The sequence below is a fragment of the Branchiostoma floridae genome, chromosome 13 (assembly GCF_000003815.2).
Source record: "Branchiostoma floridae strain S238N-H82 chromosome 13, Bfl_VNyyK, whole genome shotgun sequence".
NCBI lineage: Eukaryota > Metazoa > Chordata > Leptocardii > Amphioxiformes > Branchiostomatidae > Branchiostoma > Branchiostoma floridae.
In genome coordinates, this window is record NC_049991.1 from 14,683,510 (window position 1) to 14,700,527 (window position 17,018).

General features: G+C 38.7%; 2 protein-coding genes across 2 annotated transcripts in view; one reads left to right on the forward strand and one right to left on the reverse strand.

Moving 5' to 3' along the window:
* Positions 1 to 17,018, reverse strand: part of LOC118429195 (chromosome transmission fidelity protein 18 homolog) — a 99,673-nt gene that overhangs the window by 44,580 nt on the left and 38,075 nt on the right. The gene's annotated exons all lie outside the window — the stretch shown is intronic.
* LOC118429196 (QRFP-like peptide receptor) lies at positions 7,022 to 11,761 on the forward strand. Its single transcript, XM_035839656.1, has 2 exons — positions 7,022 to 7,361; positions 9,437 to 11,761. Exon 2 carries the CDS (start codon positions 9,452 to 9,454, stop codon positions 10,670 to 10,672), a length of 1,221 nt encoding a protein of 406 aa, XP_035695549.1. The 5' UTR covers positions 7,022 to 7,361; positions 9,437 to 9,451; the 3' UTR covers positions 10,673 to 11,761.

The window sequence follows — 17,018 nt, forward strand, 5'->3', positions numbered from 1 at the left end:
GATCTGAAACAGGATGTCCTCTAGCTGTTGTAAATTTGAAACGAACAAAACTAAAAGTGATGACATTGAACTGGTTTAGATCAAATAAACTCAATGAACAGTTAAGCTACTTTTCCACTGGTCATGAGAGAGAAGACATTCAGCCAGATGCTATGCACAGTAAATACAGATTCATTGTACAGGAAAATTCCCCACCAGCTCTTTTTTACGAGCACAATGGCTTCTTAGCATCCCATCCTAAAGATTGCAACTCTTTCCAGTAGCATGCATTTTGGAGGAGCAACACAGCTGAGAAACAATTAATCAATGACAAACTCCCTGGCATTGCCACACTGTGTTCTGGAATAGGTATATCTATCCTGATATCATTTGTAATTCTTACAAGTCATCCAGTGAAGTGGTTATCAATTATCAAATAAAAAATAATCATATCAAATCAAGTCTTGGTAGGTGCCTTTTGTGCAGTAAAGCTTCAAGATCTTATATAGATATTAGGCACCTGACATTCCTCTACGTCACATACGTCTTTTTAGTGCAGCCAGGGAAATCACATTACGATCATTACTAGTGAAGATGCATCGTGTGACTGGGAAACAAAATGAATTGGTGGTATTAACCTTAATATATCTACAAGTTATGACAAGGACTACTTTAATTTGTGAGTGTGGCAAGCCACTATGCTTAAACTGGAAACTTTTAATGAAAAACCTGTACACTTAAGTATCATTTGTTTAAGTTGTTTAAACAATTTTCGAACAGAAAAATTACACACAGATCGCACTTGAGTCTTCCATACATTAAGGCTTCTCAACATGCCGAAAAGAAAGGTGACAATTAGTCTTGATATATATATCAAGCTCTTAAATAATTGCCTGCAATGATTCATCAAGTTTACCATAGGTCTAAAAAATGCATTGCACATGAATTGGCATGACAAAGATATATGTGATATATGTATAGTGTGAAACTATCATTTCAAAACAATAATTTCATCACTTGGCAAAGATACATCAAATAAAAACTTTGTAGAAACTATCATGAGAATCCCACTACATCTGTTCTGGTCCAATAAATATGAGCATTTGGTTCCTGTCTGAATAATCTGGATTACACACAATACCCTGCTTAGCTTATTTTTTAAAGATTTTACCACACTCCGTAAGCTGGTTTCATTGAGGACAGACTCCAAAAGTGCAAACGGTTGTCCATACAATATATACTTGGCTTTGATCCAACTGTCCCTTGACAAATCTGAGCTTGTTTTGAGAGCCAGGCTTTTTGTGAGCTAAAAATGGCTCACTAGACAGTTGAAAATGGGTTTGGCATAAACCTACGGTCAGACTGGTTACTCTGGAACCCATGACCTGACATGGGGTGTTTATAACTTAATGGGGTCAGCCATGCTACCCCATGTCACATAATGATGTCACTGTGGGATGCACCTGCCCATTTGCAGGTCTAGGTCAACCAGTAGGAGTCTTCAATTTGGCAACAAACTATCTAATAGATAAGAATACGAAAAATGTATGTAACACCAACACACAAAAGAGCCAAAAGACGATTACGATGAATGATTAATCAAAGACGTATTTCATGTACATAAACATGTTTTTGTTGTTTTTAGGTCTGAAAAGCAGTGAGAGAGCTATCCTCAGGCTGGTAAAAGAAAACAGATGAATATATAAACTTATCCCATTCTACAACTCCTGTATTAGTTAGATATGCCTTAAGTTAAGCTATAGAACTTTAGTTATGTAGATGCCATACTTTGTACCTCGTACAATTTTTGTGCAATAAAGTTATTATTATAATTGAATGTGCAGTCATTAGCATACTTTTTATCTCTGAGAAAAATTCCTCAATGCTGTTCCTGAAAAGAGAAGTTGTAAGATTTGGTACACTGAAGGTCAGACTTGTATTGTAAGTTGTTATATACCCGGGCTGAGACATTTGACTCCTCCATCTGAAGGTGTAAGCAAGTGATAAGGAATCACAACGGATGAGGCACTCATTTTTCACAAGAGGAGTTCAGGCAGGCTTCTGGCAATGACAAAATACTTTGAAACCTTTCAAAGAATAACAAAACATTTCTGGTCTTACGTGTAATCCTTTGCACTGAGTTACCGTTGCTTTAGAAAAGATGAAGTAAATGAGATTCAAGTACTTTATGAATTTGTCAGCTTCATACATGTAGCTACAGGTCCTGCTGGGAGGAGAAATGTTGCTCCTTTAGGGTTTTTTCAACGATCTACGTGCGCCACGTAATGCTGCCACATTGACCTTCGAAGCTACGCTCATAACATTTAAGCCTTCGGGTGACATCCGGACCAAGGAAATCGGATATGGATTGTAAATGGCCGTTCAAGTGTGAAGGTCGCTCTGCATTACGCTGACCACTTTCAAGGTGACACTTGCAGCATGACAAGTTTCCTCAGGTCAAATGAGTCATGAGGTAATTCACACAAATGGTGGAATTAATCTTTAAGTATATCATTAAGTCTTCAAGAATCAACAGTAGGACATTCTGCATTAGACTGACCATTTCAAGGTGACACTTGCACCATGACAAGTTTCCTCAAGTTAAATGAGTCGTAAGGTTATTCAAACAAATGATGGAATTAATCTTTGAGTATATCTTTTTTCAGAAGATGTTGTCTTCAAGAATTAACAGTAGGCCATTCTGCATTAGACTGACCATTTCAAGGTGACATTCATTTTGCAGCATTCAAGTTTCCTCAAGTCAAAATCATGGGGCAATTCACACAAAATTACTGAAGTACATGTAGTCTCTGGTAATGTCTTATTTCAGATACATGAGCACAACAGGGCTCTCTCCTGGACCTGTCCCTCCATCCGTCCCTGGGCGAAAATTTGCCTATAGGGACAGAGAAAAACTTCACCCTCAGGCTGTCAGACCAAAAAATCTCATATGAAACTGATGATAATGTTGTAAGCTTAAACAACAAAGATCAGCAACGTTAACCTGAGCTTCCAAACAATGAGTGCACATGGGGTGGGAAAAATGAACCCACCACACATTTTTAAAAACAGTTGGATTCCATCCTGATGTAGGTGAATCGACTAAATCTGTCTGGTACTCTTCAGTACAACCCTTAATATGCGTTACACCATGGAGCAGTTACAATACAGATACTAGGCTGACAAAGATTAAAGAGAAACAGAAAGTAAACACTTGCACTTATTCCATGTCTCAGCCTCCTGGCCTAGTCTCCAAGTACATACCAGCTAAAAGCACTGGAAGCAATTTACATTGTACATGTATACATATCATGGATCTAAAGAAAGGCAAGTCAAGTAAACCAACATCAATTCATTCTGAAACTTTTCCTGATGGAAATATGTTTGAACAAAGTACATACACATCCATTTATTCCCTTTATTCAGCATACTTACAGAGATTCTACCTACATTGTGGTGTGTTGCCTTCGGTACATTTGCTCATAAAAGTCGCTACTACATTAAATTTTGTACATACATGTAAGCCAGCACAGCACAGTACAAATTACAATTATAGACTAGGGCATGACTGGAAGATCAAATTATGCCGCAAGATTTTCCATTAGAGCTATGACGTCAAATCTGTGACATGATAAGAATGAAGAGGAAATAGTAATTTGTGGCTGCAGGTATCCAATTCTACAAACTCTGGCAGGTTACCATAAATGCAGAAATTTTTGCGGTCGTTTTATGTTCGCAATTTTTGCGTTGCAAATTTAACGCAAACATTTTTTTCATGCATCATGGTGGAAAGACACTACAGTGCATAGTGCTACCGCGAACTTAAAACCACGGCGAACAGTTCTTTCCCCCTACCACGAAATAAAATCCCTGCAAACTTAAAAGCATTTACAGTATACAGAATATATATGAGAAAGTTTGGGTGGACTCTTCTTTCTTAAAGATTTCAAGTTCCAAAACAATGCACTTTTCTTCTTTTGACATGTCTATCATATTGGTCAGTTTGATAAATAGTACACACAGCATACCCGTACAGAATGGTGATCTGTTTTAATTTGGTAAAGGAAGTAACCTGTCAATAACGGATGTGAGCTATGGATGTCCTGTCTATCAACAGTATGACAATGATCTCTCCCTTCTGTCAAATCACTCACATATTGACAAATTCAAGACAGCTTAGCCTTGATCTCAACCACCTCGATATTGTGTTCCTCTAAAGAACCTTTCTTGCTAAGCATTGATACCCCCACAAAAGTGCCTTGGGTATTTCCATCACTTCTAACTAATAATATTTTACATCTAGTTGAGGGATAACTACACCCTTGGCATATCATATAAATGATGGTACATCAGATCCACAATACATGCCGCAAATTGCGTCTTTCATACACAGCCACCCGTGACGAAGAAGGTGAAAAGGTGAGCTATAAACGGAATGGTGATGCAATTTGACACCCGACCAATCTGATCGTGTCTTGGCTTCTGCCCCCTCAAATGGGTCGTAATCTTTGAAGTAAGGCCACGCCAGTTGTTCAAATCTTCATCATAATCATCAGGCGACAGGTATAATTGGATCTCCCCACCTTACACATCAATCACAGGACACAGGAAATGAAGTGACGTTATCGCTGAAATATAATTCATCCAAGTTTGTCATCAATACTAAAACACGTGGATCAACACATATCTCCCACAGCTTTATCTAATTCGTTTATAACTCCTTGTACAAGAGAAGAGTAATTGGCTCCATTGCTGATTGAATTAAGCTCAGCAGGGCAAACTCAGAGATGTCTAGGACAGCACATACATATGTAAAAGTCTGGCTTAGGGGTGAAACAACAGTATGATACATGAGGTCTGGTACATGCGGCTGGAATTTTCAGAATCACCTTCATTGAAACCAACCAAAAATCTGTCTCCATCTGTCTATCATTCGTCTGTCTCCATACCAGCAGATGGAGACAGAGCAGATGAAAACAAACAAAAAACAGATAAAAACAAACAAGCACAGGAATATAAACAAACAAAAAAACTCCAAAATAACTACTTTAACATTTTGTAGGACAGACGATTAACCAATCACTTCTGACAATGCTACATTGATCGACAAGATTGCATCTATAAAGGGATCTGCCCTAAGTAGCCAGCTGGCATGAAATTTTACACATCAATCTTTATAACCTACAGTATAACTACACATGCAGTTTCATTGATTGTTTGCCAGGGGCTTTTAATCATGGGAAGGTGACAGGAAAACACCACATATAACAACAAGAGCTATCTAACACCCCAAAATTGTGACCATAGCTTGTACAAAACATAAGATATAAAAACCGCAGTTCCGCTGCAGTACCAAGGGAAGCCACTGGGGGGCCCAAAATCTAATTATTTCCAGCTTTTGTCACACCCTACCAACACACCAAGTATGAAACCAATCCTTACAGCAGTTCTTGAGTTATCTTGTTCACAGACACACAGACACACAGAGACGCTAGTGAAAATATAACCTCCATGATATTTCAAGGAGGTAATTATTTTGTCCATACATTAAGCATGCTCACCATCGTCATCAGAAAATAACAATGTCATGATGACATCACTGTATGTTTTTGTGACTTTGGAAGAGAGGAAAGAATTTGCCCTGAATCTATACTTTCATGCAAACTTTGCTTTTACAAGAGTGTTTGAATTCTTTGTTCTTATTATATCTCCACAGTATTTCTTTTGTTCAAATTGTATCTCATGCTCTTCCATAGCATTCTTAATTGATTATCTGTGATGTACTCTCTATTGAAAAGATTGAAGGTTGTGATCAGCAATTATAGTTGAGGGTGTATTCTATTCAGTTTCCTTAAAACCTATAATAAGATAGACTTAAGTGCAGATGGCATTTCAAACTTTGAGAGTACTCTTAAGGTTAATTACCTGAATAGCAAAGTTGGTTGAGAATACCAGAAAGCCTACCATGATGGAAATCTATCACCTATAAGTGGTTTTAGGAAAATTGGCTGGAAGGCTGGATGTTATAGTATGTTACAGTAACAGCAATTGTAATTGACTGTAAGCAAAGCTGCTTGGAAGGATTTGCATCATACATGTACACTGTAGGCACAATGTCAAAAAGGTGCAATTCTTATTAAATTTTGCACAATCATTTGAGATTACTTGTTATCACTGCTAGGTTACAAATTGGTTACTTTTTCATCTATCATTATGATACTTAAACTCACTTCATATTCTGTTAATGAGTTTTATGATGAATGTTTAAGATTTTACTCCAAATGCAGATAATATGTTGTATGCCTGGTGTAATACAATGATATTGTAGATAAACTGAAACCATTTTACTCATTTCTATTTATTTCTTTCAAATGCATGCAAAATAGCTCACTACCAGACACTACTTTTAAATTATCAAAAATAATTTGTAGAAAATTGTTTCATATTGCAGGTAAAATGTTAACAACTTGCAATTTTGCAGGCTAGAGAAGATTCAGGTTTTGACTCATGAACAAAATATTCAACATCAATCAGCATGCAAAATCCTGGGTTTCTAGTAGCTACAACAAAGCTGGGCAAGAAGATCACAAAACTTCATTTGTTGGAGGAGATGGGAGAACACTAAAGACTAATATTTGTGGAAATGCTGCATGGAACAGAAGTCAAGCTCTGCAACATCACACAAAACATACAAAGAACTCAAGCTGGTATATACAATGTCATGTATTTTCCAGATAATCATTTCAAATGCAGAAAATGCTGAGCTCTGCAACTCACTATACTGCTCCTTAAATTGCTTAATGCAATTCAAAGTTGCCAAGCACAACCTCAGACACTCATCCTGTGTGCCGTGCCCTGATTAGCCGGATGTCATCCCCTCCTGAATATGCAGGGCTCGATGGAGACTGCAGGAGGCAGTCAATTGGCTGGGGAATGAATAATGAATGCTAAACTGGTAGGCAGGCTTAGGGTATCAAGCCATTCAGTCACTTTGCCTCATACTAGCTTCTGCACGTATGCAGTGAGGACTGGTCTTCTCCGGTGTGGTGCTACACAAAAGGGGGCATTCTCTAATCGGTGGAACTTGGACAACGAATGCTGGAAGTGCGGGGACTAGCTCATCACAGAGGGAAGGCTGTGCAGAGTATTTCTTACATACAAACACTTTTATTCTGGGAGATTGCTAACTTCCTAAGTGCAATTAAGGAGAGTCAAGGCCAAAGTATTGCTGATGACGGCAATCTCCCACTAGAGAATTGGAGTGAAACAGGAGCACAGCAGAAGACCGTTCTACGGAGTGGCCTGTTGTTTTTTCAAGTGCTGCAGAAAAGATTGCTGGAACCCTGGGCAGAGCCTTGAAACACTGAGAAAAAGTACAAGAGGTAAGATTTTTAGCACAATCTTTTTTATCTTCTGTCAGCTGTATTTAGGGAATTAATTGTGTGATGAATGAAACCTCTAATGTTCACCATATTTTGTCACGAAATATTTTCTAACAGTGACTGGACTATATGCCCTTTTCATAAGCACTGATACATGTCTTCCCGATCAATGCTCCAATACAGAATTCTGCACTTGTAACGCTTTATGGAAGTGTGTAAAGAATGAAAGCATACCACAGTTTGTTTGCCAGGCTGCATTTTTATTTATCATGAGTAGTCATTTTATGAAATACTTTTATGCTACTAAACTCAATTCCTTTTAGATTGAAGTACTGATATACATTATATGTCCTATTCAATAACAAAAAAACTTGTATTTGTAAGAATGTAAAGAAACAAACTCCATCTGCCCAGCCACCTTGACTGTAATTTAACACTTGTTCATGAAATATTTTGCAACAGGGACTGGATTTTATGCCCCCTTTACATGTAATTCCAATCACTGTTCCAACAAAAATTCCGTATTTGAAAAGCTCTCATTTACAGTAGTGTGTACAAAGAACAAAATTGACAAGGTTTCATTGTAATTGATCTACTTGTTTATTAGATACTTTGCCACTAAACTCCATGCCCCTTTTACAAGCGGCGATAAATGTTGTGCCAATCACTGTTCCAAGAAAAATTCCATATTTGAAAGGCTCTAATCTAAACAAATGTGTATAAAGAACGAAAATGACAATTCATCCACCAGGTTTCATTGTAATTTAACTATTTGTTCATTAAATACTTCGCCACTAAACTCCATGCGCCTTTTACAAGCGGCGATAAATGTTGTGCCAATCACTGTTCCAAGAAAAATTCCGTATTTGAAAGGCTCTAATTTAAACAAATGTGTATAAAGAACGAAACTGACAATTCATCTACCGGGTTTCATTGTAATAGATGTTGTTCCCATCACTGTTCTAACAAAAATTCTGTATTTGAAAGGCTCTAATTTAAACAAATGTGTATAAAGAATGAAAATGACAATTCATCCACCAGGTTTCATTGTAATTTAACTATTTGTTCATTAAATACTTCGCCACTAAACTCCATGCCCCTTTTACAAGCAGCGATAAATGTTGTGCCAATCACTGTTCCAAGAAAATTTCTGTATTTGGAAGGCTCTATTATTCAAACAAATGTGTAAAAAGAACGAAACTGATATTTCATCCACCAGGTTTCATTGTGATTTAACTATGCTCGTAAAATATTTTGCAACTGTTACAGTGACTGAACTTTATGCTCCTTTCATAACCAATTCACCTGCCAGATTGTCATACCTTGCCACTAAACTCCATGCCCCTTTTAGTTTTACAACCAGTGATAAATGTTTTGCCAATGAATGTCCCAATAAAACCCCCATGCATGTAAGAAGAGTATATATATAAAAAAGATTAACTACATTTTGCAACAGTGACCGAACTTGATGCCCCTTTCATAACCACTATTAATGTCTTGCCGATCAATGTGCAAATAAAAATTGCAGGACTCTCAGAAAGTGTGTAAATATTGAAACCCCACCAGTTTGTCTTCCAGGTTTCACTGTTAATTAACTACTTGTTTTCAAAAGACATTCTTATTCTGCAAAAGTGACTGAACTACATGCTCCTTTTACAGTATATTCACTGAGAGATGTCTTGCCAATCAATGTTTCTATGAAACTTTCTGCTTTGCCTTGACCAAAAAGTCAATAGTGTAATTACCGTCTTCCTAACACTGCCAATAGTCAATCACAGTCTTCACTTCATTTCATTCTAAAGGCTTAAGGTGCCACACAAATCTTTTGACCTTTGCAATGAAGTGTAGATATCATGGAAAAATATTGGACAAGAGTGCCATAAGCCAAGGTAATAGATTTAACTTCAACGCTTTTCCCAGGGCCATCACTTTAATTATTTCTGAAGGCTAAAGATGCCACACGAATCTGATGACCTTTACAGCAAAGTGTAGATCTTAATCAAAGACAACGCGCTGATGGAAAAATATTGGGCACGAGTGCAAAGTGACGGATATCTTTCTAATCCTTTCCCCAGGGCAAGGGCAGCACGATGGACATGTACGAAGACTTTCAGGAGAACGGATCCTCTCTAGACAACGGAAGTGACCTAATGGGCAAGTTCATGTTTGCTGCGCCTGGCTGCGAGGGCATGACGTTTGAAGACTGCATCAAATGGCAGTTTCTCTACTCTTACACGCATCCCACAAGCGTGGCTCTCATAACTCTGTACGGCCTTAGCTTCCTCGTGGGAGTGGTGGTGAACTTCCTTGTCCTTTACGTCATACTGACAGAGAAGCATATGCACTCCGTGGCTAATGTCTACATCGTAAACTTGGCTGTCTGTGACCTGCTCGTGCTATTCCTCTGCATACCAATGAACATGGGACGCGAGATCTATCGAAACTACATTTATGGAGAGGTGATATGTAAGTTCTTCCCCTACATGCAAGCGGTGGCTGTCTCGTCGAGCGTGCTGTCCCACACGGCCATCAGTCTGGACCGATACTACGTCATCTGCAAGCCCCTGCAGAGCCGCGCTCGGTCTGTGAAGAAGAGCACGATGCCCGTGCTGTGCTCGATCTGGGTCATCGCGACCATCATCATGTTTCCGCTCGCTTACTTCAACTCCATCACCTCGGTTGACCTGGCCGTGCCCATCGATCTGGAGATCCTGAGCTGCCAGGAGTCGTGGCCCTCCACGCCCTGGAAGCTGGGCTACAACATCGCGCTGTTCGTCATACTGCTGTGCGTGCCCTGCATCATCATGGCCATCAACTACGTCCTCATCGCCTTCAAACTGTGGAACCAGAAGGCCGACCTGTTCGCGCAGGACAGCAGCCGTCCGCAGACCCCGCGGGGCAGCAGGCAGGACAGCCCGAGCACGCGCCAGTCCATGGGCAGACGGAGGGTCGTCAAGGTCTTCGTGGTGCTCGCCATCGTCTTCACGGCCTCCTGGCTCCCTTACTACATCTTGAACATCTGGCTGGACCTCCAGCCCGAGGAAAAGTTGGAGGGAGTGGCGCTACTCCTGTACGACTTTGCCCTGTGTCTGGGGATCTCGAACTCTGCCGTCAACCCTGTCTGCTACTGCTTCCTGTCCAAGCCGCTCCAGAGGGGGCTCCAGCAGAAGTTCAGGAAGAAATCCCAGCAACAAAGCACCAGTGTCCGTCTGACGCTTCACCAACTTTCCGTCCAAGATCCAGGCAGCGTCCACAGTAGGCACAGGCACTGTCACTCTCGCTTATTGAGAAGCAAGTCGTCAATACAGTAAAACTGCATTTTCCCATAAGACTACATGTATGTATACATGTAATGCTAGTTCACCTTTATTTGTGGGGTAACCTATATCCGTAGTTTTTTAATACAGGAAGTATTAAGGGATGTCAGGTCCACGGTGGTTTCAAACTGCAATGTTTTGAAAATATCACAATTTTAAAACAACCGTCTTTTGACTTGATGTCCCTGAATACCATGTTTTTTAAAACAACGGATAAAGGTTAACGACCGAATAAAGGTGAATTAGCGTTACAATGTACATTGTATTCCTCCATGAGACTTTTATGTGTGCAATCTGAGGTAAGCTAAAAAACAACATTTCCCATTTCATTCCTCTTGCAGAAAGTATTTTTTTAACAATTGCCTGAAAAAGTGATTTTGGACAAACAGTCTCTTTGAAAGTTGACTAACAACATAATGATTATGAAAAGTAGAAACCTGTAGAAACCTCTGTATAGATGCTGCACACCTGAACCATTCCCCAATGTACATAACTCTATTACGAAAATCCATTAAACTCGGGAGTGGAAAAACATTTTTCAGCATAGCAAGCAATTATAACATTTTTGTGCATTGGACTAATAATACAACGTACCAAAATCACTTTGCTGGTAAACAAGTGACATATAAACCCCAAGAGGTCATAGACAGACTATAACCCCATTTATGAATCTAACTGGAAAGTGTCTGGAAACCATTTCACAGCAATGTTACTATAATTCTATTTATATGCAGCACTTCATAGCACATGGTTAAGTATATCGAACAGCACATGGACCAGTTCAGGTTGCATGTAGGTGCAACATATGGAACACTTGCACAGCTACAATACTATCTGCATTAACCTGTACAGGCAGGTGGTATTTCTAGCCCGACAGTTGCTCAGAAGTACATGTAGCATTCATATTTTCTTAAATAAAGTACACCCCCCAATTTGGAGCAAGTCTCAGACTGATCTGTGGGACTGAAAGGTAAAATGGAAAAACTCAAATTAAGTATACACCTCATCTCAACCAATTTTGAACAGACCATGAAGTGGATGAATTCAAATTCATTGTGTTTTCCCCAGGTTATTTTGCATGAATCCCACTGTCATTGTCTCTATGTAACTTGTGAATTGCCTGCTGCAACTTATAAAAATCACTGAGAAGGAATTGGCAGAACAAGCTAATTATAACTGGAAAAAACAGTCACTAAAGAGTCACTAACTCACAAGGATTGAATGCAAAAATCACTCTTATGTTAAACATATTTAGAAAGTTCCTTTGGTAAGACAACACCAATGGGTATGTTTTGCATCCTTCCTAGAAGTGAAGCTCCATCTAACTTTATTTTAGGCCCTTAAAAAAAATTTCCTATATCCATGCAATAACCTTAAAGTACACACCCCAACTTTAGTAACTTTTCAACTTATAGCACCTTTTCAATTGAATTTGAAAAGTTTTCAAAGTGCGTACTTTATTCGAGAAAATATGGGAAGTAGAAAATTGGCTACTGGAAGATGGGGACTGTTTCTAATTATCCATCACATTTCCAACCAAGACAGCCGACATAAGGACACGTTCCTTCAATTGCGCCATTTTGCCAAGGCCTTAAGATTGACCAACCCCCCGAAAAATCCATAACCATTTCCTGGGCTCGGACCAAACACATTTGTCAAATGGCATAGGTAGAAATCAGTACGTGGACTCTTTTGATGTTCTCATATTTGTGCAGACCTTTCAGCTCATGGCAATTATATCACAATTGCTGTGGTTCTATTGGTCTAGTTAAACGTTGACGTTAAATATTGTTTCATGGTGCATCCTGTGTATGATTGTCAAATTAAGCTGTCAAGATGAAGGAATACACTGAGACCTGGGCGTTAACATTGGCAGTTCTTTTGAAACAAGATAAAATGGCATAGCCAAAGGGTTAGGTCAGATGGGTAAAATACTAGCAAAGACAAAAATAGTAGACAGGTGATGCTACCTGCATGCAAGACTTAGTGTTCTGAGAATCACACGTAGGATCCTAAGTCTAGTTGGTTCAACCTTTAACCATTGAGATTTGAAAGATATTTTCCTATCGCTATATGACTTTGTACATCTTTATTCTAAAGAGAAGCCATGTTTTTTCGGAATGTCTGGAAGCGATATTTTCCAGCATTAGTAGTACACTATGTGCCCTTCCTGAAAGCCATACAGACATGCATGTAAGCTGGAAATGTGCCAATGTCTGTAACTACTCGTCCTCAAGCATGAACACAGGTAATGGAGCCACATGTATAGCCATCGACCTCCTGACAAAACTTCCACCCTGTGAAATTTGAAAAGTTTCTGTAACTTGCTGCACCTTAAGATCATGCCAAAAACAGTCTATGTGGATGATAAAAGCTGTGATATAAAAAATACTTTGCAGATTTCAATCAGAAAAGAAACATCAACAGTCATCTATTGAAACTGGCAAAGTTGTTATTTGTACCTTGTCCATTATTTGTCACAATCAAAATCACTTTGTTTCACCTTCACAATTCTTCCACTCAAATTATACTACAAAGTAAAACCTTACAAATAAACCAACTTGCTGACTTCAATTTAAGTAACTGAAGTGTTTGAATAAAGATCAAGTCTTAGAGGATGTGTGAAAAGCAACTATTAAGTCATTAAAAATAAGAAAACTACTCTAACTCTTGTAATGCTGAACTTTCTGGGTCTATATCAATATATACAATGTTCAAAATCTACAGGGAGACCTGAACATCTGCAAGATTAATCATGCCTCCCAGTAAACACCAGTTCAGTAGATGTGGGCCTACCCTGTTTACCCCCAGGTAAAGTAATTGCATTACTGCAGGACCTAACTGAACGCCATCCCCAAATTTTCCTCCCTTCAAGGTCATTAATGCTACTCCTTAGAGATGAAAGGTACAGGAAATTAACAACAAGTGCCTCAAGGCAAGATGATCTGTTGTAATAAAGGTGATTTCCGACATCAGATCCAATTTCAAATTGATAAAAATCAATTTTTGTTGCCTAGAGACAACCTGCAAGACTTCCTTCACAAGAGAAACACTGTTTTATTTTGACATGTTCCTTCCGCTGGCTTCTTCATTGCTCCAACCTCGCCTGCCAGGCCCACAGCTGGTCAATGAGCCAACTGTACATTCTTAGGGGGGCAATAACACTCAGCCAGCTGTCAGCCAAGCAGATGCTCCCCCAGGTCAGAAGCAACATGATTGGTTGGCAACATAACAGAAGAAAGGGCTATGAACAAACACCCCCAGAAGGACATATTGTAGGCTGATTTACTACAAGGCTGATACATACAAACTGCAGGCTGGCAGGCAAGGCTCTATATTTCATTCTCTCATGAGAATACTTTTATCAGCACAGAATCATTCAGTAAATCTTTACTTCTACATCTCACCTCAAACTCATCATTAGCCTTTCCATGACTAACAATCATAATGTTACTGACGAAAGACACCAGATGGTTGTCTGAAAGGTCTGACCGTTTCCAAAATCATATCCAGTTGCTTGAGTAACTGCTTTTTGGCGTATCTTATCACCTGGATGTCTAACCTTCATTGACGTAACATTCATAATGACATGTATCTTGTGTCTCATGCAACAAATCTGGAAGGACAATTCATTTAGCCATCAAGACAAACTAATTACCTGCATGTAATCTATTTCAGTGGTATATTTTGGCACAGACAATCACATGGGGACATCAATCTTGTCTCCTGCTGTCAGCTTTTTCATTAGAAGGAGACGATCTTAATTTGTTACAACTCCATCAGGATGTGGCGAATCGTTTGCTTTGATAGATGAATCTGATGATTTTCTTCCCGTGATACATGTAGATAAATTTCTAACCATAACAACTGTAGGCATGTTCATACAGGACTTATTCTTTCTGAGTAAATTTCAATCGTGCAGTGTTTGTACAATTGTGGGAGTGAGAAGAAAAAGTTTTATCAACTGTCTGTACATTACAGTTTTCTAAAGCTGTACATTGGTGTAGGAGAGATCACAGCAACACAGTGGTAGGCAAAAAGGAAGTGGCAGGCAAAAGATTAATTTACATGTTCATTGGTAATTTAATATGCTAATTTAGGTATCAATTAGTCATCTTATTTGCTAACATCCAATATCAACATTGTAATACTATATCAAAGAATTATGTAAGCCCTTATTGTTATGTTAATAAGTTGTTAAGTATTCTATATCTCTATTTTGTACTTTGCGTAATAGTTGTTGCCATACATTGTATCATATACAATTGTCGTGCAATAAAGTTCTTCTGTTATCAACATCAAATACCCCAGATGTAAACTAAAAAAAAAAAACAGTAATCGTTCACATAGCATCTTCTAGCAAAATACTTCCCCATCTAACTCCCAGTAATCTCTGCACTGCTTAAATCAGTTCCAAGGGCATTTGTGCATCAGTTTAGTCATGCCTGCATTGATTTTTTGTTGCATTGTGGCACTGGTGCGTGAAGGTGTGGCATGAGACGGGATTACTGCCACCAGGGACTGCTCCTCCAAGGAGAAAGAATCATGTGAAAGTATTTGTGACCTTATCAGCCACACACAAGGCGCAGTGAACCGTCAGATAAGGGGTGTGAATGGGAACCTCAACAGAAATTTTCTTTTCTTGAAAACTACAGCAGAAGCTTAAGAAATGTTTGAAACCGTATCTGATATGAGGCTATGTGGGTATTCAGATAGTGGGGGTAAGACTTTTGTTCACATATACAAAAAGTAAGATAAGTTTGCAAACTTTTCACTTGTCTTATCAAAAACTTTTGCATTGAAATAGATTTGTCAAGTGTGTGGGTATTCAACATGTGACACAATGGGATTAGGCATGAGAAATGTGTTTCAGGTTAATATTCAAACAATTGAGCATCGACAATCAGTGGAATCTTTCTGCATGATGGAGAGAGATTTTAATTATCGATACACAACCAACCAAGCGCGCACTGCAGCAATGGTCCATTGTTAACTCTTTGATAAATGCATGTCTTCTTATCTGCACGATTCAATGTGATAAGGTATAAACTAGAACATAGATAAGTTTCCCATAACAATTTTCTATATCATTGTGTCGGTGAACGTTGAATGTGCATGAAATGTGCCCCTTGTCTGCAACATAGTGATAAGTGTGATTCATTGCAAGGAAGTAGAAAAGTACAATCTATTTTGAAAATGACTTATGTTATCGAGCACATGTGCCAAGAACTGAAAGAAAGCCATTGTAGTGAACATTTCTGCTACAGTAGCTGTATGATGAATAACATGTATCTTCTTCCCAAGTGTACGAATTTCATGATATGATATATTTTGATATCATTCAAGACATGTATGATTTATGTTATGAATTACATGTACAGCTACCAACATATTATTTGATTGTATGGAAAGCTACCGATGTGAATATTTCTGGTACAGTCATGTGTTATTTTATTGATATGATATAATTTTGTATGTTCCTCCCAGTGGCACTCATTTGTGAGGAAGGTGATCAAAGTTGCTTTGTAATTGACGATACCTTTTGTCATGGGTGAGATCATTCATAATAGAGGAAAATATTCAAGTTGCTGCTGTTGTCTATTCATTTGATCGCACACACTTGCTTATCATAAGTGCTGGGGCTACCCTTAATACTGGCTGGCTTCTGGAAAGACTTTCCAAGACCTGAAATACTTTGAGATAACTTCCAGCAAATACCCAAGCCATTGCTGACTGTCTACTTGTACATCAAGATGTGCTTATGTGTACTGTAAATCAGCTTATCAAACTTGTGATTCATAAAACCAACCCTGGAACCTAAAATCTATTACACTGCAAAATTGTCTATATTTGTAACAGCAATCTAGAAAGGTTAACTTCAAATATGTAGGTGGATATTTGGAGCCCAGTATCACTTCCAATTCATACATAAGGCTCCAAACCTTACAGAATTCTCAAATGCATTTCTTTGAACCTTAACCTTTTACCAAATGGCAGTGATAATGTATTCCACTTGGGATTTCCTCAATCATTTTGATCTTAAAAGCATTAATATTATGTCATAAAGTAGATTAGAATTGTGCCAGATGGCAGTAACATGGTTGGGTAAGCAACCGGCACAAAATGTGAAGCTACTGTAAATGCAGAAACTTTCACGGTGGTTTAATGTTTGCGGTTTTCGTGGTGGCCGCTTCACCGCGCACTTAAAACAACCGCAAACATTTTTCCATGGCAGTAAGAGACTACAGTGCATGGTGCTACCGCAAACTTAAAACCACTGCGAATAGTCCTTTTTCCCGCTACCCCGAAACTAAATCTCCACAAACTGAAATGCATTATT

Coding starts and splice junctions, on each gene's coding strand:
- LOC118429196 (XM_035839656.1), top strand. CDS start 9,452: ATGGACATGTACGAAGACTTTCAGGAGAACGGATCCTCTCTAGACAAC.